We start from the raw sequence: 27,246 nt of genomic DNA, 5'->3' as shown, positions 1-27,246 counted from the left end.
ACTAGAATATAAAATTCTATAAATTGTATAATTTTTAGAAAAATATAAAATTACATATGTCTCATTGTTATTAACAACAGATCTCCAAAATGCATTTAATAAATACAAAGTGTTGGCATTCAGTATGTATGTGTTTTTGTTAAATTCAGTAGTTACTACAAGCACCATGAGCTGCAATCAACATTTATAAACAGTTATATGCTAGATTGTACATCAGCGAGGATCTTGTTACCCACATATAATTCCTGAGTATCTTAATTAAGTCTTCAACAGTGAAATTAGTTTCTTAGGCCATGTTGTTATAGTGCAACCCATATGTTTACTTTTTACTAACGTGAAAGTGAAGGCTGACTGTGTAGAGGCAGCACAGAGAGCTGTCAATACTTTTCTGCATAATGCTCTGGCTACCCTGATTTCTATAAACTTAGGCCTTTCAAAAAAATTAGTAATTGTATAATAAACCTCAAAATAGCAGAAGAAAAACCCATATAATTTTTCTGGAACAAAGACTCCGATAACTCCAGCTTTATATGTTTTCCTCTAGTACTATTGCTATACTTTATTCTGTGGCTTAAAAAAAGAGATTAAACTCATACCTACTCTATGAGTTTTACTCATGTAAATTGCTGCAATAGCATAATTACTACCAAATAAAACTTAGGCAAAAAGGAAAACCAAACCATTCTACACTCTTTCTTCCGTACCATTTGTGACACCCACTGTTCTTCCTCAAATACATGTCATTTTTAGTGAGCTGGTCTTTGATTCGGAGTAGGAGTTCAACAGCTAGTTGAAAAAACACTACTGCAGATCTTGTATTAGCACATTTTTCAGTCTCATCTGTTTTGAACTTCAAACTCTTGACTCGTTTGTCCTTTGAAATTCCTTTTCACAAGCTATTAATCTAGTGTATTTCCCATTTACTTACAGATATTAGACAATGACTGAAAAGATGGAAAACAAACTAAAAGGTCCCCAAATGAATTAGAAAGGTACACAAATGTATGTTATAATACAATACAAAGTATAGATGTGTTTTTTCAAAGACTGCATTTCAGAATATAATATAATGTGTATTTGCTTTTCAAAGTGGCTCAACAGGAAAATGTTGGGCTTTCCCCTTCAAAATCAATTCATCTCTTTTGAAACCCATGAATCAACATTGCCATTGTTTCAGTTCTTCCTATTCTAATTTCACTAGTGACCATGTAAGTGCGGATTTTACTGTACACTGGAAAGGATGTCATACCTTCACGCCCTCCTCTCCTGCAGGTTACAAGGGAAGAATGCCAAGATTTTAGCTTCTGTAATCACTTTAGACTTTAAGCCAGAGGAGGCCATGGAGGCTATTGAGAAACCTGCAGCCCTCTGAAATTAATGAAAAATACAGCTGTGCAATGAGTACAGTTTTATTTCTGTGTTTAGAAGATTAGAAAAGAACCTCCTGGTAACAAAGAGAATTTCACAACTCCCCTGCGGACATCAGTAAAAGTGTACCCATAAATGTTGAAAAGCTCTGCTCCAGCAGGGTAGCATGCTTGAACAGCTCATAGAAAACAGGAGGGACCAATCTTGATATTCAGAACATTGGATGGGTCAGACTCTTACAATATAGAATCTTTTATTTTCAAAATCGCCTATGGTTGTTTGTATACAGAAAAAAACCATTATTTTTATATTTATTTGCTTAAAAAACAGCTAATGCATATAGTAATCATTGTAACTGGATATTATAATAATAGTGACAATTAAAACCCTTTGTCATTTGCTTATAAGTTTGGCAAACTTCTATTGTAAAGCATTACATTGTCCTGGATGGCCTGAAGTTATGTGTGTATGTGCCTCTGTGTGTGTATACAGTTATATAAAGCTTCTATAAGGGTTTTGCAGCTTCCAGGAAAATGCAGATTTCCTTATGTTAAAATAATTCTTAAGTTCAAACTATTTTATTCATAGAGCTTTGGAGTAGGGACTTTAAATTGGGCAGATTGATTATTCTGCTGTCAGGTATATGCCTTTTGCCTTACCCATGAAAACTTGAAATTCTGATGAAGCCTGTAGAGATCAATTTCCCACATTCACTGGAGACTGGTTAGAGTTTTGCAGCAAAACGCTTCATAGCTTCTCTGTGTACTTGGAGTGCGTCAGCCCTGATGGGCAAGGTAATACAATATTCACTACAACTGCTCCTTCCTGTTGCAGAGGACATCTGGAAGTGGCAGTGTTTTGGGGCAGGTTCTGTTCCATGTTTGCAACACTCCCCCTCTGGCATCCACACCCTGAGGAAGAGCGGCATGGCTGAGACCGGCAAAGGGCATCAGGGCCTGAGATGGTGCAGAATGGAGGAACTGGGGGCAGAGGCAAAATAGCAAGGAGGAAAAAAAAAAGAACCAGATAGTAGGAGGAGATGGGACAGAGGGAGAGTAGGAGCAGGAAGGGTGATTAACAGGGCAGGTGGGAATAGGGAAACAGTCCTCAACCATGCATGCAAGACTGTATTATAAGTAAAACAGAAGGGTGCACCAAAATGTTGGGGATCTCAATTCTGTAATTTCTAGCCTTTGAGATGTTTGATTTTGCAACCAGACACTTCTATAGATTTTGTATCAATAGACAATAGGACAGCCTAGCCGTAAGTCTTACTTTTCCATAATACATTTCCTTCACCATTTGAGTTTTTAATTTTTTCCCTGTGCTGAGGGGAGGATAAAATCTGAAGTTCTGTATCACTTCCCTTTACCCAAAATGGCTGTGGAGACAAGTTCTTTCTCTGTCGTTTTGCCAGTAAAGTATGTCTTCCAAGAGCAAGGGAGGAGGAGAAGGCGGACTTAACTTTTCAGAATGACTGATCTGATTAAACTGATCAATGTCTCCATCTTTACTGAAGAAAAGTAACTTTTTGTTATATAGGATTGAAAGAACTAAATGTTTTGTCTGTGTTAAGGGACATCTTAACCTCAAGCCTGATCTTACAAATCAGCTATCCATTGTAATTCAGTTCTTTGTTGGAAGAGTTAGTTCATGGAAGAATTGTTTGAAAAGAATGTGTAAAATTTTCATTTCTTGAAATTAAATTTGGTATCTGTGAATAAGGTTCCAGGTTTCAGACTATATGAAAAGCGGATTGTTCAAATGCTTGCAGGGGCAGTAGTGTTATTTGATCTAGTTTAACCTTCTCTCACTGAAAACTTGCCTTCCCTAACAGCCATCAAACATTGATGTTCAGCCAATATTTAGATATTAATTAGTCTGAGATTGCTTTCTTTTCCATGTTTTGTGTTTATTGGATAAAAGCCTTTAATGAGAATTTCGTCATATCTTTAGATATTTACACACACTGGAGAATTAAAAAAGCTTAATTAAAAATATATAGTTGATTAGTTTACCAACAGCATTAAGCAACAAATCTATAGAATGAGTATTGAAATAATAATTTAAATAACTCTTTCTGCTAAAAATAAAAATATATTTAAGCAGATCCTACTATTCATGGAATAACAAAAGTTGAAGGTTGCAATAATGCGAAGCTAGATACCTGAGATTTGGAACTGACAAAGCCCAAAAGAAATAAAAGCTGATTGGTGTGCATTCTACAGTATTCTCTCCTGCAGGAGTAGTAAATTATGGCCAAAAATTAATACATTATAACTTCAGCAAAGTTACTAAAGGTTTATGCTTTTTTTGAATTCAAAATGGAAAGATTATTTGAAAGTTGGCTCTAAAAAAGGATTTTTTTCCCTTTAGCAAAACAGTGTGAAGAATTGCATTTGATGCTGTTGCCACTGCAGAAGGGATATTAGGTACCTTGAAAGGATATTTAATATTTTATTCTAATGTGGTTTATTTTATTTTATTTTATTTTATTTTATTTTATTTTATTTTTTGATGGATATATGTATTGATTTATCATAGTGGAGGTGACAATTCAAAGAACTGTGAATCAGTAGGTCTTTGGAAATGAACATTGATATATAGCAGTTTTGTAAAGACGAGGTCTGGAGTACTTGTTCTAACAGATAAAAAATCCCAGGCAAAGGAGAAACTGTACAGTATCCTGGCATTATTAACTTCCGAAAAATAAGGAAATACTAATACTGTTTCTCTATAGCTTTAGAATCGGTCTTCCAGAAAATCTGAATTAATATTTAAATGTATTATATTTTCTTTATCCTTCATTCTCAAACGTGAATGTTTTCTAAATTGACATCAGCAATGAATTTATCTCATGACATATTTATTAAGACCTTGAATAACTTGTTTTCATTCATAGAGTTTATGAGTAATTATCTGTCAGATTCAGATGGAAAAATACATTTCCTCAGGTCCTTAATTCAATTAAGAAATCAACTAAGGAAAAGAAATTATAAATTTTGTTTATTTTTAGCTTCTTTTTATATTCTTTTTATTTAATTAGAAAGTGTCTGCGCTAAGTTGCCATTCTTTTTGAATAGTTTCACCCATAGCTCTTTGAAAATGAGAAATACACTTGTGAAGAATGTTGGGTTTTTTTTATACTGCTTCAAAAATTTAAAAATGCATGCTGATTTTGAGCAGGCATATCATAAGACATTGCTGTGTTGTTTGCATGCATACAAACTCTAAAAAAAAGTCTCCTTACCACCAATTTTTAGTTTTATGATGTTTAATAGAACCTACACAGAAGCAAAAGTAAAGAGATGGTGGATGGATTATTTATGAACATTTAGAAGAACATAACAGAGTTGCCATACTCTTCGAGCTGCATAGAACACTATAATTGTATTGCCCTCCAATTTAATAAAATTGGAAAGCCAAACGATAGTCTTCAATCAGTGATCTGTTGAAATTATAGCCTGCTTCTCTGCACTTAGCCCTTCTTATATGAAGTTTTCCTTGGTTTCTTTAAAGCCTCAAAAGTTGCTAAACTGTTCATGCTAGTGATTTAATGTCAGCATAGAAGTAACTCTCTGTATTAGAAAAAAAAAGATTCAGTAATCCAATAATCCAAGTCCAGGTTTTTTTCGTTGTGACTGATGTAGTAGTGCCCACAGCATCACCCACGTTGCTTCTTATGGGTTTAGATGAGTTCAATATACGAGGATATTTTATGCTATGCTGATTATCTCCAATATCAACTTTATATATATTATTATCTACTTATTCTTCACATTATCTTTTTTTGCATTTTGTATCTGAACTAAATATCCACCCCAGTAAACCCAGGTATTTTGACGTTATTCTGTAGGTGATCCAAAACAAAAAACCTGACATATGATTCCATGAATGAGATGCATCTTTTCTAATTCACTTTATTTAGAAGTGATTAGGTCACTAGCGGAGCAAGTATTTGGTAAAATCACTAACATCTTTTGAGGCAACAATTAGATTCAATATGTGATTTTTTTTTTCTTAAGCTTCTTATTGATGGTAATAACCCATTTTTTCAATGGGATTGCATTCATTCAATGATTATTACATAAAGTAGACAAAACCAGTGTATTATTCTGAAAGCCAACCTGAAGTAGTGGATGATTTTGTTAAATATAGGATTCAAAAAAAGATGGAGTATCACCATGATTGTTCTTAAAGTAAGTCATTGATCTTTCCTGAAATTGTTCTGTCACTAAACACAAACACCATTTGTAGAATGATTAATAGAATTACTAGCTTGGTAATTAATCAGCCAAGAGCTTTACTGCTAAAACTAAATATAATCTGGAAATGTAATTTTACAGAAAAGATTTTAAAGATCCACACTGGTTGCATATGTTATAAAAGAAAGATGCTTCTTTTTACAAATCATTTTGAATTTTAACTTTTCTGAATGCATCAGAGTAAGTGAATGACCTCATACTAAGCATTATAAGTGTGTACTGTGGCCCAGATTAGCTAATTGTCTTCAGTAAGGGTTTTAAAACTTTTTCTGTAGTCAGCTGTGTATTTTCCGGTTCTTAAAGATTCTTCAACAGATAATTTGTCATGACAGTTTCTGTGTCAGTAGCTCTTTATTCCTGAGAGCTTTAATTAAATCTTTTAGATGTGCTTATCACTTCCTAGTACATATTTCACTTATATTTTATTCTAGAGACCAGAAGAGTCACTTTCTTCTAGTTTTCAGATAGCAATGTGAAGCATTTTTATGAGATAGCTTCTTTCAACAGTATTTCCAAAAAGTTAAGGCTTACATTGCATACACTTTTTTTAGGGTAACATGTTTATCATCCATCAGCTCCATACTTGAAAGCCTCCTGCTGTGATTTGCATTTACTGTTACTTGCAAAAAATATTAGTATATGTTACTCATTTTTCTTGAAAGAAGCTTCTGAGAGACTTTTAAATAATTGATTTTGTCTGCTTGCCCACACTGGAGGTATGTTTAAAGATATAGCATCAAAAAAAGCCCATTAAATATGTTTGAAGTATCATCACAGATCTGTAGTGACCACGATTACCAATTAATATTCTACAACAAGTCTCATGCAATCCAATCTGGGAAAATTCATCAAGGTATAATATCATCCCATCACAGCAGTAGCTGTAGTAAAATTACTTTTCAGTAAAACTTCTGTGTTTGCAATCCTGGCCTAAATATGAGGAAACTGGCTGATCAATATTTAGTTTTTGAAGTAAAAATTTTGAAAATTTAAGCCAAATTTTTTACTTGATACAAATGAGTTTTTGGTGACATGATAGTTCATTTAAGAAGCCAATTAGTAAATACAAATGTATATTTTTTATTGGATTGTAGTTTTAAATAGACACATTGGAATTATTCAGAAACACAAAAACTTTTGTGTTTGAGAGCTAGATGAAAAATTAATACTTCTACCAAGAACCAAACTACCGGAAAGCTTGTCTTTTGTTGCAAAGTATGTGAATTCAGAGTAATTCCTAAATTAATTGATGCATTTGCAACAAAGAGACACAACAGAAAAGTGAGAATGTGGAAAGTAGTATGAAAGAGGTATGCTAATTAGAAAATTATGTATGACCAACTGCTGGGATTTATAAGCAATAATGCACTTTGTAGAGGTCCTGGAAACTTGTCATTTGAATGATTAATTATTTTTGTAAGTACCTAGAAGATCTACTTCCACATTCTAGTGTCATGACCCCTTTTAAGAAGGAAGCTTGCAGCTAAAGCTTATTTGGTAAGATAAGAAAAATGAAGTATCTTCTGATGGGATGATGGGAATGTGTAGAGCTAGAGAAGCAATATTGCAAAATTTGTGCCAGAGGAGCTATGTTGTGCTTTTTTTTTTTTTGAAACACAGCTTAGAAGCAGGCAACGAGTAACTCTTTTCCATATCACTGTGAGCAACTATAATTCATCTCTATGCTTTAGAGATCCTGAATGATATTGTGCACAATTGTTTCTTGAGCTTATTTCCAAATACAAATACTGCACTTTTTTCTTCTACCTTTCTAGATGGAAAAATAGAGATGTATTTTTTCTGTATCCATTGTGGTGTGCCCTACACAGACCTGCAAAAAATGAACAGAAGCAAGGAGGATATTCATGGACCTGTCAGTATTTGTGCTGCTTATAAACTTGTGCTTTTTTACTCTTGTCAGGAACCGGTATGGTTCCCCTGGAGGGGGGTTCACCAGCTACGATTGATCAGATCGCAGCCCTCCTCACTCAGCCCCGCCTAGCCAGCATGGGTCGGAGCCCCCTGAAAACTCCACGGCCAGCCCCACCCGTATGGGTTAGAGCCCCCTAAAAATAATTTCCCACCCCCAACACTCCAGGTGCCCTCGGGAGCAGGGGTTCCCCTCCCCTATGAAAGATTCTTAGTTGATCCTTGAGACAAAGACAAAGCACAAACGAGGCACGGTATTGATTCACAGTTGGCTATGTTTACTTGGATAACGATATTCTATAAACAGATAATGATATTTTGTGAAAGAGAAGGAAAGACACAGATAAGAAACTAAGAGACAGAAGGAAAAATAGGCTGAGATTACAGACAGTATAGCAAGGATAGGATAGTCACCACCCAGGATCCAGCGGCGTCCCTCAGGTCCTCTGTTTGTCTTCGGTGTTCGGTCTTCTGGTGGTGATCCGGCACTGTATCTCAGGGGTGATCTTCTTTATATCGTATAAGTGGGTCTTATCGTCTTGGCAATGGTGGATGTCAATATCTGTTCTTTGTGCGATTACAGTTCAGCACATGCGAATACATCCCATGCACTGTTCACACACCTTAGGTCTTGCTTATGACTCAGCCTTTGCTACAGTAAACAGGATGTTCTTGGTGGGCTGCTCGCTCAACCCAGATGAGAGTTGGTAACCGATAAGCAGAAGAATGGTGTGCTGCATCCACCATCTTATTTGTCAAGCTAGCTCTCACAAGCAAACTTTGAGACAATCGCTTTACATTTCAGTATCTCACAACTATTACCTGTAAAGTATTTGTCAAAGTTACTTTTTCATTTTCATGCTTCAGCTGATATATGTTCCAAAATTTAGAAAATTAGTAGAAAAGAGAAGATGTAACATTCAAAGGTTCTTGTAATTCTTAGTTCAAATCTAAGAAGTCTGTTGGGGGGAGGGTGTTTTGAGCATATATTCTTCCCCTGGACTTAAGATCTTTTAAGCCAAACAGCATCTCAGACCTGGAGAATGTAAGTGTATTACTCTTGGAGAGTCTTTCAGTGCTTCATTCTGAAGATGACACTGCCACTAAGGAACTTCTTTCCCTTCATAGTATAGTGGCACTTGTCATAAAAATTCCCAAGTGGCAGTTGTGCCAAGCTGAAAGACTATAAAGTCAAAGTTGATCTAAGATTATTAATATTATTTGTATATTGTTTATAAATTTCTAAGTTATAACTTAGAAGGGAAGTCTTCTCAAGGGAAGACTTAAGAAAACTTACAAATTCTTACTAACACTAAAAAAGTTCTTCCATGGAATTGATTTAGGTATGCTCTGAATTTGTGTTAGTTTTGTGAAAATAACTCAGTGAATATTAAAGATACATCAGCGTGGAGCTGTCGGTGATGCTTCTTTCACAATTTTCAGGGGAAAAAATTATTTCCCACACCAAGTTTAGGAATAATTAAATGCTATGTCTTCTTATTCAGAGGTAACCTAACTCATACACATACATGTACTTGTAAACAAACAGCTATCTATACTTTAATATATCATTATATTACCCTCAATTTTCTATCTAATATAACTTGAAAGAGGGGAGGTGCTTACTTTACCAAATTGACATGGCTATTCATTATTAGAATCTGACAGTGAATATTTCTAATACTCTTCTTGCATCAGTTTATAAAGTTAATGGAATTGTACTGGCACAAAATTGACCAAATCCAACACCTACAACACAATATATGAACAGAGTTCAGAACCATATGATGAAAAGAATAGCTTTTTGGTTTCTTTTTTGTGTTTTCTTAAATTTGGCAAGATAATGTATGTGCCTCTGACTTCTACATGCTCTATGGCAGTGTCATTTACTTTCTAACAATCATATGGATTCTGTATCTATCTATCTTCTATAAAATCCTATAAAAGTTCCTAAAATCTAAGAACATCTACCACACAGAGGATTTTCTCAACTTCCTTGTTATTTCTGATCTCAGCACAATGATGTTCACTCTAAATCACCTGCTGTGATTCATCATTTTCAGGAAATAAAGGGAATATATTGAATCAGTTACGCCTGGTTTAACAACATAACAAAAAGCTGGATTCTGTTTCTGGTCACGAAGAGCTTCATAACATGTCAGTCCAATATTCTATTAATTTTTGATGCCATAAATAGAAAGAAAAAAATCTCTTTTTTTTTTTTTTAATTGCAACAATATTCTTGAAAAGTGGAGGGTTTCAGGCATCTAAAGAATAGTGTGACAGATTCAAACTTCGGAAGTAGCAAAAGATTTAGAGATATGAAAAACTAAGGAATTGCAAAGCAACAGCCAGAAAGAGAATCTCAATAAATAAATAAAATTAATATATCCAGACAAAAAAGAGAAAATGCAAGATTTCCATATTTGTACTGAAAGCAAGAATGTTCAAGATATAATGCCTTTTCTTTCACTGAAAGTTCTAAATAAAATTGCAGAGGATGTGAAATTAACCTCAATTACATATAATTTGAGCTGCTAATATTCCATCTTAATACATACATGCCTTTTTTTTTTTTACTTTTGAGCTTAAATATGCAATAAAACCACAGCTGTGTATGCTTCAGCTTCCTAATGGGTCAAATAGATGGATAGGTTGCTTTTCAAGGAAAGTCTTGGATTCTTTCAATTGAAGTGAAGAGAGCTGAGAGAGATATGAATGAGATTTACAGAATCATGAGGGTAGTGGATAAGCTGAGAATGGCACTGTTGTTGACCAAATATGAGAACTAGGTATCACTGAAGCCAGGAGGAGAGCACGAATAACAGAGGCAGCAAATAAGTGCAGCAGTCTGTACAGCCTTTTGCATAGAAAGGGACAGAAGCTGGATATGGGAAACCACAGACCAGTCAGCCTCACCTCGGTCCCCAGGAAAGTAATGGAACAGCTAATCCTGGGAACCATTTCCAATCATATTGAGGACAATAAAGAGGAAATTGTGCCTGATCAAACTGATAGCATTCTACAATGAAATGTCTAACTTTGTGGATGATGGGAGAGCAATGAATGTCGTTTATCTTGACATTAGCAATACTTTCAGTGCTGTCTCGCATGACATACTCATAGACAATCTGAAGAAGCACTGACTAAATAAATGAACAGTGAGGTGGACTGAAAATTAGCTGAACTGCTGGACTACAAGATTTGTGGTTAGTGATATAAGTCCAGCTGGAGGGCAGTCACTAGTGGTGTACTCCAGGGGTCAGTACTGGGGATAGAACTGTTTAACTTCATTAATCATCTGGATTATGGGACAAAGTGCACACTCAGCAAGCTTGAAGATTATACAAAACAAGGAAGAGTCATTAATAGACCTGGTGGTTGTGCTATCGTTCAGAGGCACCTCAAGAAGATGCAGAAATGGGCAGACAGGTACCTCATAAAGTTCAAATGGAAATGCCAAATCCTGCACTTGGGTAGGAACAATCCCTTGCATTAGGGCAGACTTGTGGCTGACTGGCTGGAAAGCAGCTTTGCAGAAGGGAACTGGGGGTTTTGTTGTACAACAAGCTGACCATGAATCAGCAGTTCACTGTCATGGCAATGAAGGCCAATAACATTAGGATAAGCATTGCCAGCAAGTGGAATGAGGTGGCTCCCTCTACTCAGCACTAGTGAGACCACATCAAGAGTGCAGTGTTCCATTCTGGACCCCCCAGTATAAGAAAGACATGGACATACTGGAGGGAGTCTACAAGGGGCCACAAAAATTATCGAGGGCTTCATTGCTGTGAATCTGCTTTAAGAGATTACTCAGGGTGGTTCCAAAAGGGATTATCTGAATTGCTGAGCAACAGGTCAACAGGAGCATCCTGAAAGTACTAAGCAGTAATGTATCCTCAGCCATTCCTGATACAATGGTTCTAGATGCTGGAAAAATACTAGAAAAATAAATGGTAGAAACACAGCCAGTTCATGTCATGGCACTGTCACAATCAGCAACACTAAAATTAGATTTTTCAAAGGACTTTGTAGATAATAGGTCAACTTGTTCTGAACTGTATTGAGAATTAAGTACATTATGAATGTACTTGAGATGTGGAAAACTTCAGGCTTTTTTTCTTACCAAAACATTCAGAAAATACACATTATTTTTTTTTCCAATATAAAATCAAAACTATGAATTGTATTGGGCAAATATCAATTTGTTATTCTAACACATTGGTAAATAAATAAAATATTGTTACAAAAAAATGGACAAGGAAAAAAAAGGAAAAGAGTGCTCTATCTCTTGTCTAATTGTGTTTTACCTCTTGTCTTTAACTGCTTTATTCTTTGTCTGCTTTTGTCGTTGTCTGCTTCACTGCCATTTAGTGATCAGCGCTTTCCCCTTGCTGTTTGCGTACTTCAGATAATTTTACTGGTCCTGAGAGCACTTGTACTATTTTATCAGACATGGTAGGTCCTAAGATAATGAAACCTTCACATCACCAGATTATTATCACCATTTTTTGCTTTTCACTTCAACTCCCACATGATTTCAGCAGTCAAAACCTTACAAACCACAGAGCTAAAGATTAGTGCTTTGTGATGTTTGAAAGCTGTTGTCCAAACTTGCAGTTAGATAATTTTCTAGCTGCATGCTATCTTTAACAGTCTGTGAGATAGCAGCCAGTATCATGTCAGAATTTGAAACTGTGAGGAATGGAAGGAAGCAGAATAAGTAATTGTAATGTGCATGTTCACATTCTATCTCTCAGCCTTACAAGTTTTAAAATAAATGCTTTCACTGTTGCAAAGCTCATAATCACAGCACTGCAGTGATGCACGGTATTTGTTTCTACTCCAGCTGGTTCAAGAGATATCAGATTTTAATACTGTCAAAGATGAACAGAGTTTTGGGCAATAGTCCAAGGCAGAACACGGTGTATGGCAGAACTCTTCGGTGCTTCCCAGAACTCTCATATAATTTTCATTCAATGACTATAAAGCAGCTTCAAAAAGTAGTGCCTCTAAGAGGCATAGTATTGAATGATATTGCAGTATAGTAAGTAGTTTTTTTCAGGAATTAAATGCTTTATTTTGTTGAGTGTACATGGTTTTTTCCTTATTTTGAAGAGAACTTCATTTTCAGTTTAATTAGTGTAGTGTAGTGTTTCCAGTGTGAGCAAACAGTACATAACAAAGAACCTACCTCACATGATTCTGAAGATACTTAGCCCAAGTAGTTTCAAGACAAATTTGGATGGAGAACAGGAAGTGGAAAAGGGGAGTGGGGGCGGAAGTTAATGTCTCCTGCAGAGTTGAATACCTTTCATACCTGGACGAAGTAAGAGGAAAGTAATGAAGATGCATATTGAGCAACTGTTAAAAGTTAAGAATTCTGAAAGGGTAAATGGAACTAAATTGAAACTGGCAACTATGTAATTACTGGGAAGGGAAATGATCATGCTTTTTATTGGCCTGGAGATTATGTAGGTGAAAATATTACTGTAGAAAGTGAATCTTAATGTATTAAAAAGGAATGAGAAAAGAGCTTGCGCCAAGCATGCTTTCTTATCCTTTTTTCAGCTATTTAAAAAAATGCCCACAGAAAGCCTTCCATGCAAATCACACTTCCTAAAAAAGGAAGAAAAAGAATGTATATATTATTGATATTTTTTTCTCTGTAGGACTAGAAGAACTGAAATTTCATTTTCTGTTTCAAACTCATGAAACAGTATATGAGTCTTTTAGAAAGGCAGATAGGATAATTAACTATATTCTTTTGAGAAGAGAATGATTTTTTTTTCCATAAAGAGTTCTGAAATCAAATCGGAAACTTGGTAGGATTGAGCTAGTGTGGGAGAGTTCAGATCTTCTAGGAGGCATGCAGAATCTGTAAATACCAAAGAGAGAGACAATGTGTCTCACAAATAATTTGCATCTTGGTTTTGGGAATCCTAAGATTGCTTAATGTTCTTTAGGTTTTCAAGAATAAATATCCATGAAGGAGAAAAATCTTTCAGGCATTCTGGTTTCCCTCTCTATTCCACATGTACAGGCAGACATTTACCAATACATAGTAGCTTTATATTTCTTCTTGTATTTTCTTTAACACTGCTACATTAGTTACTTAATATTTTGCCTCTAATCTACCCTCCTGAGAGATACTCACATCTGTCTTTCGGAAGTTTTCATTGATTAAAACCAACAACAACCTTGTAATGTCACTCTGTAGTATCATTACAGTAAATAGTGTGAGGATTTAAATAAGAAGACAACAATAATTTAAGTATCGTGTGTAGCTATGTTATTATAATTCTATCTATCTCTTCCGTTTAATTAACATTTAGAAAAAATCCTACTTTACGTTAATATTTATTGTGCACTTGCACTAAGGAAAGATTAATTTTAAGCAGCAACAAAAGCTTTTTAAAATATTCTGCAGAGAAATGCGCACACAAACTATAGTAATTGAGCTCTAAATTAGTGATGCTAAACAGCAAAAGCAAGGAAATGCACAGTGAAGCACGAAATGTGCCATATGTTATTGTATACCTGGGCACAATGGGGACACTATCTTAATGGCTTTCTTAATGTTCCTGTTGTACTAGATACTGGTGGACATATGGTATGCTGCCTTTTTATATGCCTGTGTATTTTCATGATTTTGTTAGCTGACTTTGATAGCATTTTCTATTTGTCTGCTGTCAGGAAAAGGAGCTTTAAAATGTTTTGCTCATTTATCTGGGGTTCAAAACCTATGTATTTTATTTTGCTTATTGATTTGTACCCCAATTTTTTTTTTCTAGAGCAGTTGCATATTACTCTTATTATTAGGCTTTCCACAGTATTAGTGCCTGTCTGGCAATAATTTGGAACACAGTTGTGTAGTCCTTCCACATACAGAGGGGTTTTGACTCACTCTCATTGTTGGCCCAACAGAATACCAAAGCAACAGCAGCAGCTGCAGAGCTGCTTCGCATGACCAGGATGGGCATTCATGCAATCGGCTGCTTCCCTGCCTGCCCTGGTTCCTCAGCATGCTCCAATTGGAACCAGACATGGTTGCCATTTCACCCGGCTCCTAGTGCCCTTCCACCATGTGGCTGAGGGACACAACAGAACAACTTCTTGCCCCAACCCTTCCTGGATGCCAGGTGTTGTCAAGGATGACTGGTGCAGACTACCAATGGGGAAGATTTCTCTAGTTTTTTATGGCACAAACTCCATAAATGTTCAAATTTAAATAAGCTGTTCATTATTGCCGTCACATGATATACACACATTGTACTCACAAATGTGTAGAGCTACTCAGAGGAATTATATCTTGTAAACAGAGAAAAGCAATTGAGCCAAACCCTTTTGACATATCTATAACATACTCTAGATACCTTGGCAAAAAAATCCCCTTACATGAAGCAGTGATCTCAAGGGTTCTTACAGGAGGTGTTTGAAGACTGTAGTAAATCAGAGTGCAAAGGAAAGGAAGTTGTTGTACATTAGCTTGTCAATAGGTATTCTTAAGTTTCATGATTCATTACAGATTGGGACTAGTCTTTTAAATAAGATTGTCTATGTGCTAGTGATTTCTGGCAAGTGTGCATGCTTTTGTATAAACATTCAATGCTTACTACTCTATGTATTCAGGTACTGTTTTTAGTAGTAGCTCATGATATGTGTAACCGCATTAATTTGATTATGAAATAGAAGTCAGAATGAAACTTTCTTACTGGTTTATAGATGTTAGATAGACTAACATGACATATAGAAATTAAGTGTTTCTAAAATGTTTAAGTAAGAAATATTTTAAAAACTGGTAACTTGATCTGTCTTGAAAATGTACTATGTGTATTCTCAGGGGAACAAGAGGTAATTTAAGCCCATACCCATGAGTTATGGCTAATATTTTTCAGATATTTTTAGTTTCTTTAAATTTAATTTCAAACTCTTTTAGGTGCTAGTTTTAGGGATTTTTTTTTCAGTTTATATTCATCGGTGTTCTCAGCTCGCTCCCTGAAATGCCTGTACACCAATGCGCGCAGCATGGGGAATAAACAGGAGGAGTTAGAAATCCGTGTTCAGTCGGGGGGGTATGATCTAGTGGCAATTACAGAGACTTGGTGGGACGCCTCGCATGACTGGAATGTGGTCATGGATGGCTATGTCCTGTTCAGGAAAGACAGGCCACTAAGGAGAGGTGGTGGAGTTGCTCTTTATGTGAGTGAGCAACTAGAATGTATTGAGTTCTGTCCAGGGGCGGATCAGGAGCGAGTTGAGAGTTTGTGGGTGCGAATTAAGGGGCAGGCTGGCAGGGGTGATACTGTTGTGGGTGTCTATTACAGGCCACCGGATCAGGATGAGGAGGGTGATGAGGCCTTCTACAGGCAGCTGAGAGCAGTCTCACAATTACAGGGCCTGGTTGTCATGGGGGATTTCAACTACCTTGATATTTGCTGGGAGGCCTACTCAGCCAGCCATCCTCAGTCCAGGAGGTTCCTCCAGTGCATTGATGATAACTTTCTGATGCAAATGGTGGATGAGCCAACTAGGAGAGGAGCGCTGCTGGATCTTATCCTCACTAACAAGGAGGGTCTGGTTGAAGCGGTGAAGGTTGAGGGCAGCCTTGGTTGTAGTGACCATGAGATGGTAGAGTTCAGGATCTCATGTGGCAGGAACAGAATAGCTAGCAGAATCACAACCCTGGACTTCAGGAGGGCCAACTTTGGCCTTTTCAAGCAATTGCTAGGGGAAATCCCATGGGACAGGGTACTAGAAGGTAAGGGGGCCCAAGATAGTTGGTTAGCATTCAAGGACTGCTTCTTCCGAGCTCAAGATCAGAGCATCCCAGCAGGTAGGAAGTCAAGGAAGGGTAGCAGGAGACCTGCATGGTTAAACAGGGAACTGCTGGGCAAACTCAAGTGGAAGAAGAGGGTGTACAGATCATGGAAGGAGGGGCTGGCCACTTGGGAGGAATAGAAGTCTGTTGTCAGAGGATGTAGGGAGGCAACTAGGAAAGCTAAGGCCTCCTTGGAATTAAACCTTGCAAGAGAGGTCAAGGACAACAGAAAGGGCTTCTTCAAATACATTGCAGGTAAAGCCAACACTAGAGGCAATGTAGGCCCACTGCTGAATGAGGTGGGGGCCCTGGAGACAGAGGATAAAAAGAAGGCAGAGGTACTGAATGCCTTCTTTGCCTCTGTCTATACTGCTGGAGGCTGTCCTGAGGAGCCCCGGACCCCTGAGGCCCCAGAAGAAGTCAGGATAGAGGAGGAATCTGTCTTGGTAGATGAGGGCTGGGTCAGGGACCAATTAAGCAACCTGGACATCCATAAATTCATGGGCCCTGATGGGATGCATCCGCGGGTGCTGAGGGAGCTGGCGGAAGTCATTGCTAGGCCACTCTCCATCATCTTTGCTAAGTCGTGGGCAACGGGAGAGGTGCCTGAGGACTGGAGGAAAGCGAATGTCACTCCAGTCTTCAAAAAGGGCAAGAAGGAGGACCCGGGTAACTATAGACCAGTCAGCCTCACCTCCATCCCTGGAAAGGTGATGGAACAACTTGTTCTTGGTGCTGTCTCTAGGCACATCAAGGATAGGGGGATCATTAGGGGCAGTCAACATGGCTTCACCAAGGGGAAGTCATGCTTAACCAACTTGATAGCCTTTTATGAGGACATAACCCGGTGGATAGATGATGGTAAAGCTGTGGATGTGGTCCATCTCGATTTCAGTAAAGCGTTTGACACGGTCTCCCACAGCATCCTCGCAGCTAAACTGAGGAAGTGTGGTCTGGATGATCGGGTAGTGAGGTGGATTGTGAACTGGCTGAAGGAAAGAAGCCAAAGAGTGGTGGTCAATGGGACAGAGTCCAGTGGGAGGCCTGTGTCTAGCGGAGTCCCTCAAGGGTCAGTACTGGGACCAGTTCTATTCAATATATTCATTAATGACTTGGATGAGGGAATAGAGTGCGCTGTCAGCAAGTTCTCTGATGACACCAAACTGGGAGGAGTGGCTGACACACCGGAAGGCTGTGCAGCCATTCAGAGAGACCTGGACAGGCTGGAGAGTTGGGCGGGGAGAAATTTAATGAAATATAACAAGGGCAAGTGTAGAGTCCTGCATCTGGGCAAGAACAACTCCATGTATGAGTACAAGTTGGGGACAGACCTGTTGGAGACCAGCGTAGGGGAAAGGGACCTGGGGGTCCTAGTGGACCGCAGGATGACCATGAGCCAGCAGTGTGCCCTTGTGGCCAAGAAGGCCAATGGCATCCTGGGGTGTATTAGAAGGGGTGTGGTTAGCAGGTCAAGAGAGGTTCTCCTCCCCCTCTACTCTGCCCTGGTGAGGCCGCATCTGGAATATTGTGTCCAGTTCTGGGCCCCTCAGTTCAAGAAGGACAGGGAACTGCTAGAGAGAGTCCAGCGCAGAGCCACGAAGATGATTAAGGGAGTGGAACATCTCCCTTATGAGGAGAGGCTGAGGGAGCTGGGTCTCTTTAGCTTAGAGAAGAGGAGACTGAGGGGTGACCTCATTAATGTTTATAAATATGTAAAGGGCAAGTGTCATGAGGATGGAGCCAGGCTCTTCTCAGTGACATCCCTTGACAGGACAAGGGGCAATGGGTGCAAGCTGGAACACACGAGGTTCCACATAAATATGAGGAAAAACTTCTTTACGGTGAGGGCGACCGAACACTGGAACAGGCTGCCCAGAGAGGTTGTGGAGTCTCCTTCTCTGGAGACATTCAAAACCCGCCTGGACGCATTCCTGTGTGATATGATCTAGGCAATCCTGCTCCAGCAGGGGGATTGGACTAGATGATCTTTCGAGGTCCCTTCCAATCACTAACATTCTGTGATTCTGTGATTCTGTGATTCTGTGATTCCGTGATTCTGTGATATTTTTTTAGATTATCAAAATGAGTGGAAAAGTAAAGAAGCATGAGTGACATTGTACTAATATTCACACGAGTATTTTAATAGCAAAGAGTTGTTAATAGAACTTATTTAGGATTTTTAATAAGGTGAAGTTATTGGAAATCATTAAATTAAAGTAATTAAAAAGGAAACAGCCATCTGTTTCAAAAAAATTCCAGTGGAATTCAATAATGACAACTAAATTTCTGATCAGCCTCGTCTTGTGTAGCAGAGTGAAGAATTTGCCAACTTATTGATTCTTACTGATGTAGGGCCTGGCAATCAGGCTTTATCTGGAATGATTAGTGAGCATGCCCATTGGCAGACAGGAGCATCATGGGGTCTATGACTCTGTAAGGAATCGCATTGCTGTGCTAGCTCAAAGGATTTTACACTTTGGCAACTTACTTAACCCAGAGTGATTTTGACATGTGATGTCAAAATATAATAAGCATATGATAGATACACATATAAGATGTGTATGCATAATGGCATGACTGACTCATTCACACTGCCAGGAATTGGGTTACAGCTACAAAGAAGTCACTAGGGACCACTGTGTTCCACAGTTTGCTAAAAACTCTCAGGTTCCTTGACATGTTGTTCAGACATGGTTCACAAGAGTTTTAGATTCCCAGAGTCAAGACTAAACCAAGGGGTTTGTGAATCCCCTTTTCTGAAAACCTGTTCAAGATATCTGAAAAAGACAAGAAACACAGGAATTACACTATGGCTTGCGATAGTATTTCAATGAAAGTGCAAAGATGACATGGAGAGAATTGGAGATGTATGCCCCTAAGATCAAAGCACAGGAAATTTTCAATTAACCATTTTTAAGATAAAAACTAGTAATACACAGAAACAGTTTAGATTCACCAGGATTTATTCACTCTTATGTGCCATCCTCTTGGATCAGTTTGTAGTGTACCCTTTGGGCAGTACTCGAGCTCATAAATCTTGATAAACCGGTGTTCTGTGCAGGACTACTGTCTGTTCACTGTGCTCTGAATTCTGGAGATCATAATAGTCTGTTTCTGGTGCCCAGCTTGAATGGATGTTTTTGTTCTGCTGCACATTGTTATTGAAAATGTGATTTATCAAACCAAGTTTTATAAAAACTAATATATACTTTTAGCATTATTATGGTTTAATGATAATCTTTGTGATGATTATGTTTTTATAAATAATCTCTCTCTATTGCCATTAATGTAATTTGAAGACTTTTATGCTTGACTAGTGGCTAGAATTCTGTCAAATGAGGGGTTGGATATATCTTTGATTTTTTTTTCACTGTTCTCCACTTTCCCTTCTTCCAATAAAAAAAGACTCAAGAGTTATGTGTAAGTACTTTAAATATATCTTGAATAGCAGTAGTACCACAATTCAGAACGGTCAATCAATAAATAATGGCTCCTAGTCATCAAAAGTGAAGCAAGCAAGTGTAGCCTGCTTTTCACTGTGAAAGACAATGCCAAGTAATTGCTCTGAAACCCTGTACTTTTTTCTTCTTTATGAAGGAATCAGTTGAAAAGGTATCCAATGTGTACTACAGAGTTAACAATACTGAAAGATTGTCTTACATAAATTCTACTGTCTCCTACTGAGACTTTTTTCTTAGAAGAAATTTGCTCTGCAATTGTTTTAAACTCAAATTGGCTTTCTGCTTAGTGTTGTGGTTACACTTTTTTTTAAAATTTCATTTCAGAGTAAAGGGACAGAAGAAAGTGAACTCAGGATTTGGGACCAAACGAAGTTCCTTGTATGTTGCTGGAGATTCTACCAAGACAGTGAGTGAAAATGCAGGACATCATCAAACAGCCCTGCAGCAACAAGGCTAACAGTAAAGAGGAGGGACAAAGAACTTAAACTCTTCATAAAGACTTACAGGAAAATTTCACTGAAGTGCATCCCAGACATATATAGGAACACTGTATGCATTGTTTCTATGTATTCCAGATTTTTCAATCAGAATCAAGGAAAATATACTAGTGTCAGTGTGGACAAACTTAGAATTTTTGTTTGCAGTTGTCTGTCCTTCCTTTCTAGTTGTCTTCATTGATCTCTTCGAAAGCAAAAGGTGGACTTTAATTAACATGGCCCATAATTTACCTTGGGAAATGTGCATGGAGTAGGAGAGAGGTTCATATTCAGTCCTGGGAAGACAGTGAGTATGAAATGGAAGTCAATGGTTTGTTCTTGCTTTGATCCTGTCTTGTTTTTTCATACAGTAATGGGCAAATACCTCTGTTTCTCAGGTTCCCCAGTTCTACTAGAGTGACATGCATGTTACACCTTCCTTTCATTAAAAAAAATAATATTTAAAGAATAAAATTTCCTTTATTATTAAACTACCCAAATATTATCACTTATACATTGAGATTAAAGAAGTACCCTTTCTTTTTGTGTTTCTTATACTCATCACATAACACAAATACATAAAAATGATGCATGTCAAATTTATCTTAATGTATATATCACATTTTTATTTAAATTTGAGTTTATTAATTGTCCACATAAAAATTGTAAATATCACACAGGAAGTAACATGAATATATTAAGATTAACTGCAAAAGAAAATTTTGAGAATTTTGGAAAATTTATGCATTATAAAAACAACAGCAACTTTCACCCATCAAGCCAGACACAAATCATACTGGGTTGCTTATTGTCATATAGAGTTGTTAATGAGTATATGTAGATGCTTTTCACAAATATTCCGTGAATTTGTTTTCATTGCTCAGCAATATGTTTGTTTCATACCTTATATCCCTATAAACTGAAAACTTGTAAGGGAATTCTAGTTATATTTAAATCCAACAATATTTCTCCTGCCACTAACATATTTCACCTTCTTCTAAGCCTGCTTCAGAGATTGTGTCATGTCTTCTTGCTTTCTCTTGTAATTTACCTAAGATCATACAAAAAGAAACAATTATTTCCACAACTGGTAAATGAAATGTAGAAAGCTTTGTGAAGAGAGGGTGTGTATGGTTAAAATTTGCTTAGATTCAAGTGCAAGTTGGTCAAGTTTGTGAATGCAAAACATTAAAGATTATTAATTACATAGGAATCACATTTTGTCCAGGAATTCCCTGAGCTGCAAATGGTTGAAGGATGGGATCAGCCGGCAGGCTCTACTTGTTCTTATGGCCCTCCCTGAGCACCAGCTTTTGGCCAGTGCTGGAGATGGGATGCTCAAATAGAAGGATCTGTTTTTTTGACTGCCTTCTAACGTTCTGAACTTTCTTTCTTGTTTACAAATGGTGACCTAAACCCAGCCATTACTTCTCAGGATACACTAAGATATGCATGATGAAGGGATGCTGTCTTTCTCTGTTGTCAGTAGCTGATACACAAGTTCATCAACTAGGTACAGACATACTGTGAGACAATTTATTTTTAAATTAATTTTAAACATTTTAAACTTACAGGAATTGAAAATAAGATTTGTAATAGTTACTGCTCTTCTCCAAACTTCCTTCCTTTCTTAGCTTACTGGTTCAATGTTTTACATTAAACAAAAGAACCCTGGCCTTGTTCCACGCATTGTAAAATGACATGTTGACTTTCTCTAAAACTCAATCTGCTTTTTCTATGCCAGCGTCTTCATGGCACTCCAGTGTGCAACATAGCCATATTGAAAATGTCAATGTGCACAATAGAAATGAAGTGCATAACTATTGATTTTCAAATGCTGTAACAGCCAAATGTACTTCTACAGTTACACTGAAACACTTGAAAGTACAGTAATGCCACACAGCAGCTTACTGATAGAAGCTTGTATCGTTTAGGTAAGCTTTAGAGACAAGACCTTTTTTTTTTTCTCTGACAAGCCATTAGAAATCTGCGTCTTTCAGAGATAAAGACCTAGGGTTTCAGCAATTAGGCAAAATCACTTTAAGCTCCAGGGTCTCTTTTCAGCCCACAGTAACACCTGTGGCTAAAAATCAAGTTGAATAACTGTATGAGTTATTGGGGAAACTAGGATTCTGTCTTTCCCCCTCTGTATCTACAAACATGTAAGAAAAACAAATAACGTTTAACTGGTGCTGGAGAACATTTCTGTGCTAAGAGTTTGGTAGTGTAACATGGGTATTCATGGAAATCAACAGCTAGAAGCTAGTTTCTGCTGCTTTGTCTAGCTCTACCATACAAACCTTTAGTACATGTTTACTGTATTATAATACCCTGAAGGTGTGATACACCTGGCTAGTCCAAAGGTCATGGTGGCGATAAATAGATCATCAGATGATGCTCATTTTAAAATTTATTTTTCAGAATATCAGTACAGTATCTTTGCTTTCTCATGAGGAAATTATAGTTTTTAAGGGGCAGTGAATATTCACATTTATCCCACATACTTCTTTGTAATCACTTTATTGATCTTATTTTACTTTCCAGTACCTCCTTCTTAGTAGTGCTATCTAAGTTTTGATGCTTGACTGTGATAGATCACACAAGATGTTTTCATTTTTTCATAATTTCTCCCTATTCCCTGAGTAAGAGAAAACTCAGCTACTTCCACTAAGTACATAAAATACTTCTTTTCAGCAACTATGTACACAGAGAACTTCAGAGGTCTCTGTGAATAAGTAAGCCCATAAATTAGTCACTTGAAAGTAAGCCAAAATAAGATGATACTTGATTACCCTGACTGCAGCTGAGAATGTCAGAAAATGTTAATTTATGACCTTTTCATCATAATACTAGAATGTCTCATGATCTTCAGTATACATCTATATTTACTATATACAAGTATTACTATCCATTTCTCTTCACATTTTCCTCATGGTCAGTGAACACAGATCTGTGCAGAAAAAGAATGACTCGCTCAAGGTCACTAAGTGAAAGTCAGGACAAATCTTAACTCTAAATCTGGTTGCAAACCATTGAGGTGTTCTTCCTCATCTCTTAGAGTGAATGAGATCTCTGGCACCTAAAAAAGTGCATTGCCTCTGAAAAACTTCACAAAACATAGTCTTTCTTGTTTTCCTTTTTAAGATGATAAGTAGTATGGATGTTTTATGTGGATCAATTTTATAAACTGATTATAAACACAGTAATAGAAAGACCTACAAATAATTTTCACAACTGGCAAGTTCCATTAAACCTTGTTTAATACCATAAATATATATATTATTTCATATTGGTACAAAAGCAGAAGGATAGGAAAGAATGATTTATGTGGTCTAGTAGTCATCTAGTCATTGATAGAGAAACAGTGGTTAACACTGTGTTATACTTCCTCCTTCCTAAATAAAGTGCTACTTTTCCGAGATGTCTCACCTCCCTCTACAGTACTTTTGTAAATGCTTTTCAAGATACATGCCAAAACAAAGTGTTCTTATGCCACTGTTCACTTGTTAAACAGTAGAGAATAACAATGAAGAGCATATGAACAGTCCTGAGCTTTGCCTCCAGTAGGGTGGGAGCTATCAGAGTTTAATTAAAACTGGTGACTTTTTCCTACTGAAATCTCTACCTTTTTGTTCCCCAAGTCCTACTGTCTCTATGACTTCAGTGTTTAAATCTTACCACGATTGATGAGTTATCTCAGAGTAACTTGAGTCTATTTTCCTCACTTTAAGGGGAAAAAATGCTTCAATACTAAATTAAAAATATGCCAGTAAACAATTATTTCTCAGGAACTACAAAGATTCTTGGATGCCTTTTACAATTACAGACCTTCTATCACATGACTTCAGGAAGAAGACAAGCAATTTTATTCAACTGAAATAAAAAAGGTAAATTCATATTTTTGTACAATTTAAATCAAAATTATCTAAAAATAAGGGATATTCTCAATATGTTCTACAAATATAATTGTGTTAGGCTGCAAATGTGATTCAGTTGCTTGCTTTAATCATGAACTGAATATTTTCCAGGCAATGCCATTTCAGGAACCAATTGATCGTAATTAAAAAAGGGCCATGAATGACTGTTTATGCTAAAATTGGATAAAATAATTCTTAAGGTTATTGACATTTGAAAGGAAAAAGATGCAAGTAAGAAAAGGACAAACAAAGCCATGCTACTTATCATTTAAGCTTTAGGTTTTTTCTTTGTAAGAGAGTCTAAAATGAAGAAGTATTTGCATACCGTCAATCAGTGAACACATCAGAAGATAAAAGTGGATTTGCTAACTCATTAACTCATTTGCTCATTAACTCAACAAAATGCTATGGTACACGTACAATAGACTATATTTCTGTTAATAAATGAGCACTTTTCTTCCAGTCAGATAATCAATAAAAATATAAATGTATTCAAAAGCCAATGTTCTACATAGCTTCTCATTACACATAGCACTGCTTTATTGGTAACCACAAACAGAATTTAAGAGGCGTAGCTCTGAGAGTTTTAAAATGGCAGCACATTTTTTGTGGCCACAGTAGTTGTTCCCTAATGTCAGGTTGGCATTGATTAGAGCTCAAGGAAATCACGGAAGTTTCTGGAAAAAAAAAAAGAGAAAAAAAAATATATTGTGGAGACTAGCTAGTGCCATGGTAATTCTCTAAGAAAAAAAATCAGAATAAGGAAGAATCTCAAACTTTGAGGTGTTTGCCCTTAAAAGAAAAAACACAGTATCTTTAATGTCTTTTGATGTATCTTAGACATGCATCTTAAAACATTCACCTTTAAAACCAACAAAAAAAAATTAATCCCAAAAGTTTTTTGACATGGGACTACAAATTTATGTGATTAATCACATATTTTGTTCTTTCCTTGCTGTACACTAATTCTGCGCCTTATTTTACTCTTACTATATATTGTCAGAAATACTGTTAAAAATCATATTGCATGTAATAGGATGCTTAAAGGCTTTTACTACATTTAATGGAACAGTGATTTTTTCTTCCAACTTAAATGCTTTATGAAAACTAACATGTAATTAAGTACAAATAATCATTGATCACATTCTCTTTTTGCAGTGTTGTGGGGGGTTAACCATGGCTGGCTGCTAGGTGCCCACCAAGCTGCTCTCACTCCCCCTTCTCTACAGGAGAGGGGGAGAAAATAAGATGAAGGAGCTCAAGGACCAAGGTAAGGGCAGGGGGATTGCTTACCAATTACTGTCATGGGCAAAACAGATTCAACATTGAGAAGTTTAATTTAGTGCCAATTAATAACCGAGTAGGATAGTGAGAAATAAAACACAAAACTAAAAACACTTTCCCCATTCCTCTTCTTCCCAGGCTCAACTTCACTCCTTTGCTACTGAGTCCTCTACCTCCTCCCTTCAAGTGGCACAGGGGTGTGGGGGTGGCAGTTCATCCATAACTTCTTCTCTTTTACGCTCCTTCCTCCTCACATTGTTCCCCTGCTGCAGAATGCAGTCCCTCTCATGGGATACAGCCCTTCACGAACTGCTCCAACACAGGTCCTTCCCATGGGGCATGGTCCTTCAGGAACAGACTACTCCAGCATGCATTCCCCACGGGCCAGAGCTCCTACCAGGAGCCTGCTCCTGCGTGGGCTCTCTGTGGGCTGTAGCTTCCTTCAAGGCATGTGTACCTGCTACAGTGTGGGGTCCTCCGTGGGCTGCAGTGTGGATATCTGCTTCACCATGGTCCTCTCCAGGGACTGCAGGGGAACTTCTGCTCCAGCACATGGAGCACCTCTTCCCCTCCTTCTTCTCTGCCCTTGGTGTCTTCAGGGCTGTTTCTCCCACATTTTTCTCACTCATCTCTCTGACACTGCTGTGCATCATTTTCACCCTTTCTTAAATATGTTATCACAGAGGAGTCACCAGTGCCACTGATGGGCTTGGCTTTGGCCAGTGGCAGGTCCATTTAGGAGCCATCTGGAAACAGCTCTGTCTGACATGGAGACAGTTTCTGGTGTCTTCTCACAGAAGCCACCCCTGCAGCCCCCTTCCCATTATCAAAACCTTGTCACATGAACCGAATACAAGTGTCTTCATTCTAATAGTAAAACATTTCTTTTTGGAGTAATTTGAACAGTGGCTAAAACATAAGTTAGAGTTACTCCATAGTCTTAATTAAACAGATTTGTGCTACTATTATTCTATTGTTGTGATCTCTTGTAAACCATTGCATCAATTCTTTTTGGGCTACATGAATTATCCAATACAATCCTGGCTGTGCTGGAGTACAGTGAACTGTTCCAAAGTGGTCAAAATTGATACACTTCTCTATGGTTAATAAGCTGTTTCCAATACTGTCATTCATTACACTAATTAACAAGAAAAGTCAAGAGTGCAAGAATGACACAACTTGATTAACAACACAGAAAAAGCTGTGCTTCTCTTGCTCCTCTATGTCACTTTCTGCCTTTGATCTTTTTCTCAGCTTGTTACCATGTAAATAGAGCACTTCAGCTTTTCAAGCTTTTCACTTCTCACTACAAAGTTATTCTACTCATGTTTTTGCCTTGCTCATCAAAAAACAACCTTGCAATCTCTGCAATCAAATTTTTATCTATTGATTTTAACAAATTTTAAAATTCTACAAAGAATTGTTTTCCTGCACAGTTAAGTTAAAAAGCATTGCTGTGTGTAACAAAATTGTACTTTTTAGTGTACATTAACTCATACTATCTCCTTTATGCTCATCTATGTACCATGTACTGGTATACGTTTTAACTGTTTTGGTTTATTTCTGATGAATCAAATTTTGGAATCCTTTTCTATCTGTACAAGGCAGCTCAAGAATATCAACTTATAAAATTCTAGATATATTCTATGTAACCGTGGAGGTAATAAAGTTATGCAGTTCTGTTTTCTTTTTAAATTTTTTATCTCTAGCTTTTAATTTTTCTTT

At 37.2% G+C, this 27,246-nt stretch overlaps 1 protein-coding gene across 1 annotated transcript in view; it reads left to right on the top strand.

The window, feature by feature from the left end:
- Positions 1–20,590, top strand: part of CCDC102B (coiled-coil domain containing 102B) — a 162,371-nt gene extending 141,781 nt beyond the window's left edge. Inside the window, exon 6 of the mRNA XM_068397057.1 lies at positions 20,169–20,590. Coding sequence (XP_068253158.1) covers positions 20,169–20,258 — 90 coding nt within the window. The 3' untranslated portion in view covers positions 20,259–20,590. The remainder of the gene's footprint in view (positions 1–20,168) is intronic.
- Positions 20,591–27,246: the final 6,656 nt, after the last annotated feature.

This window comes from Nyctibius grandis, chromosome 3 (assembly GCF_013368605.1).
Source record: "Nyctibius grandis isolate bNycGra1 chromosome 3, bNycGra1.pri, whole genome shotgun sequence".
In the NCBI taxonomy this organism is placed as follows: domain Eukaryota; kingdom Metazoa; phylum Chordata; class Aves; order Nyctibiiformes; family Nyctibiidae; genus Nyctibius; species Nyctibius grandis.
This window is presented reverse-complemented; position numbering and strand designations above follow the sequence as displayed.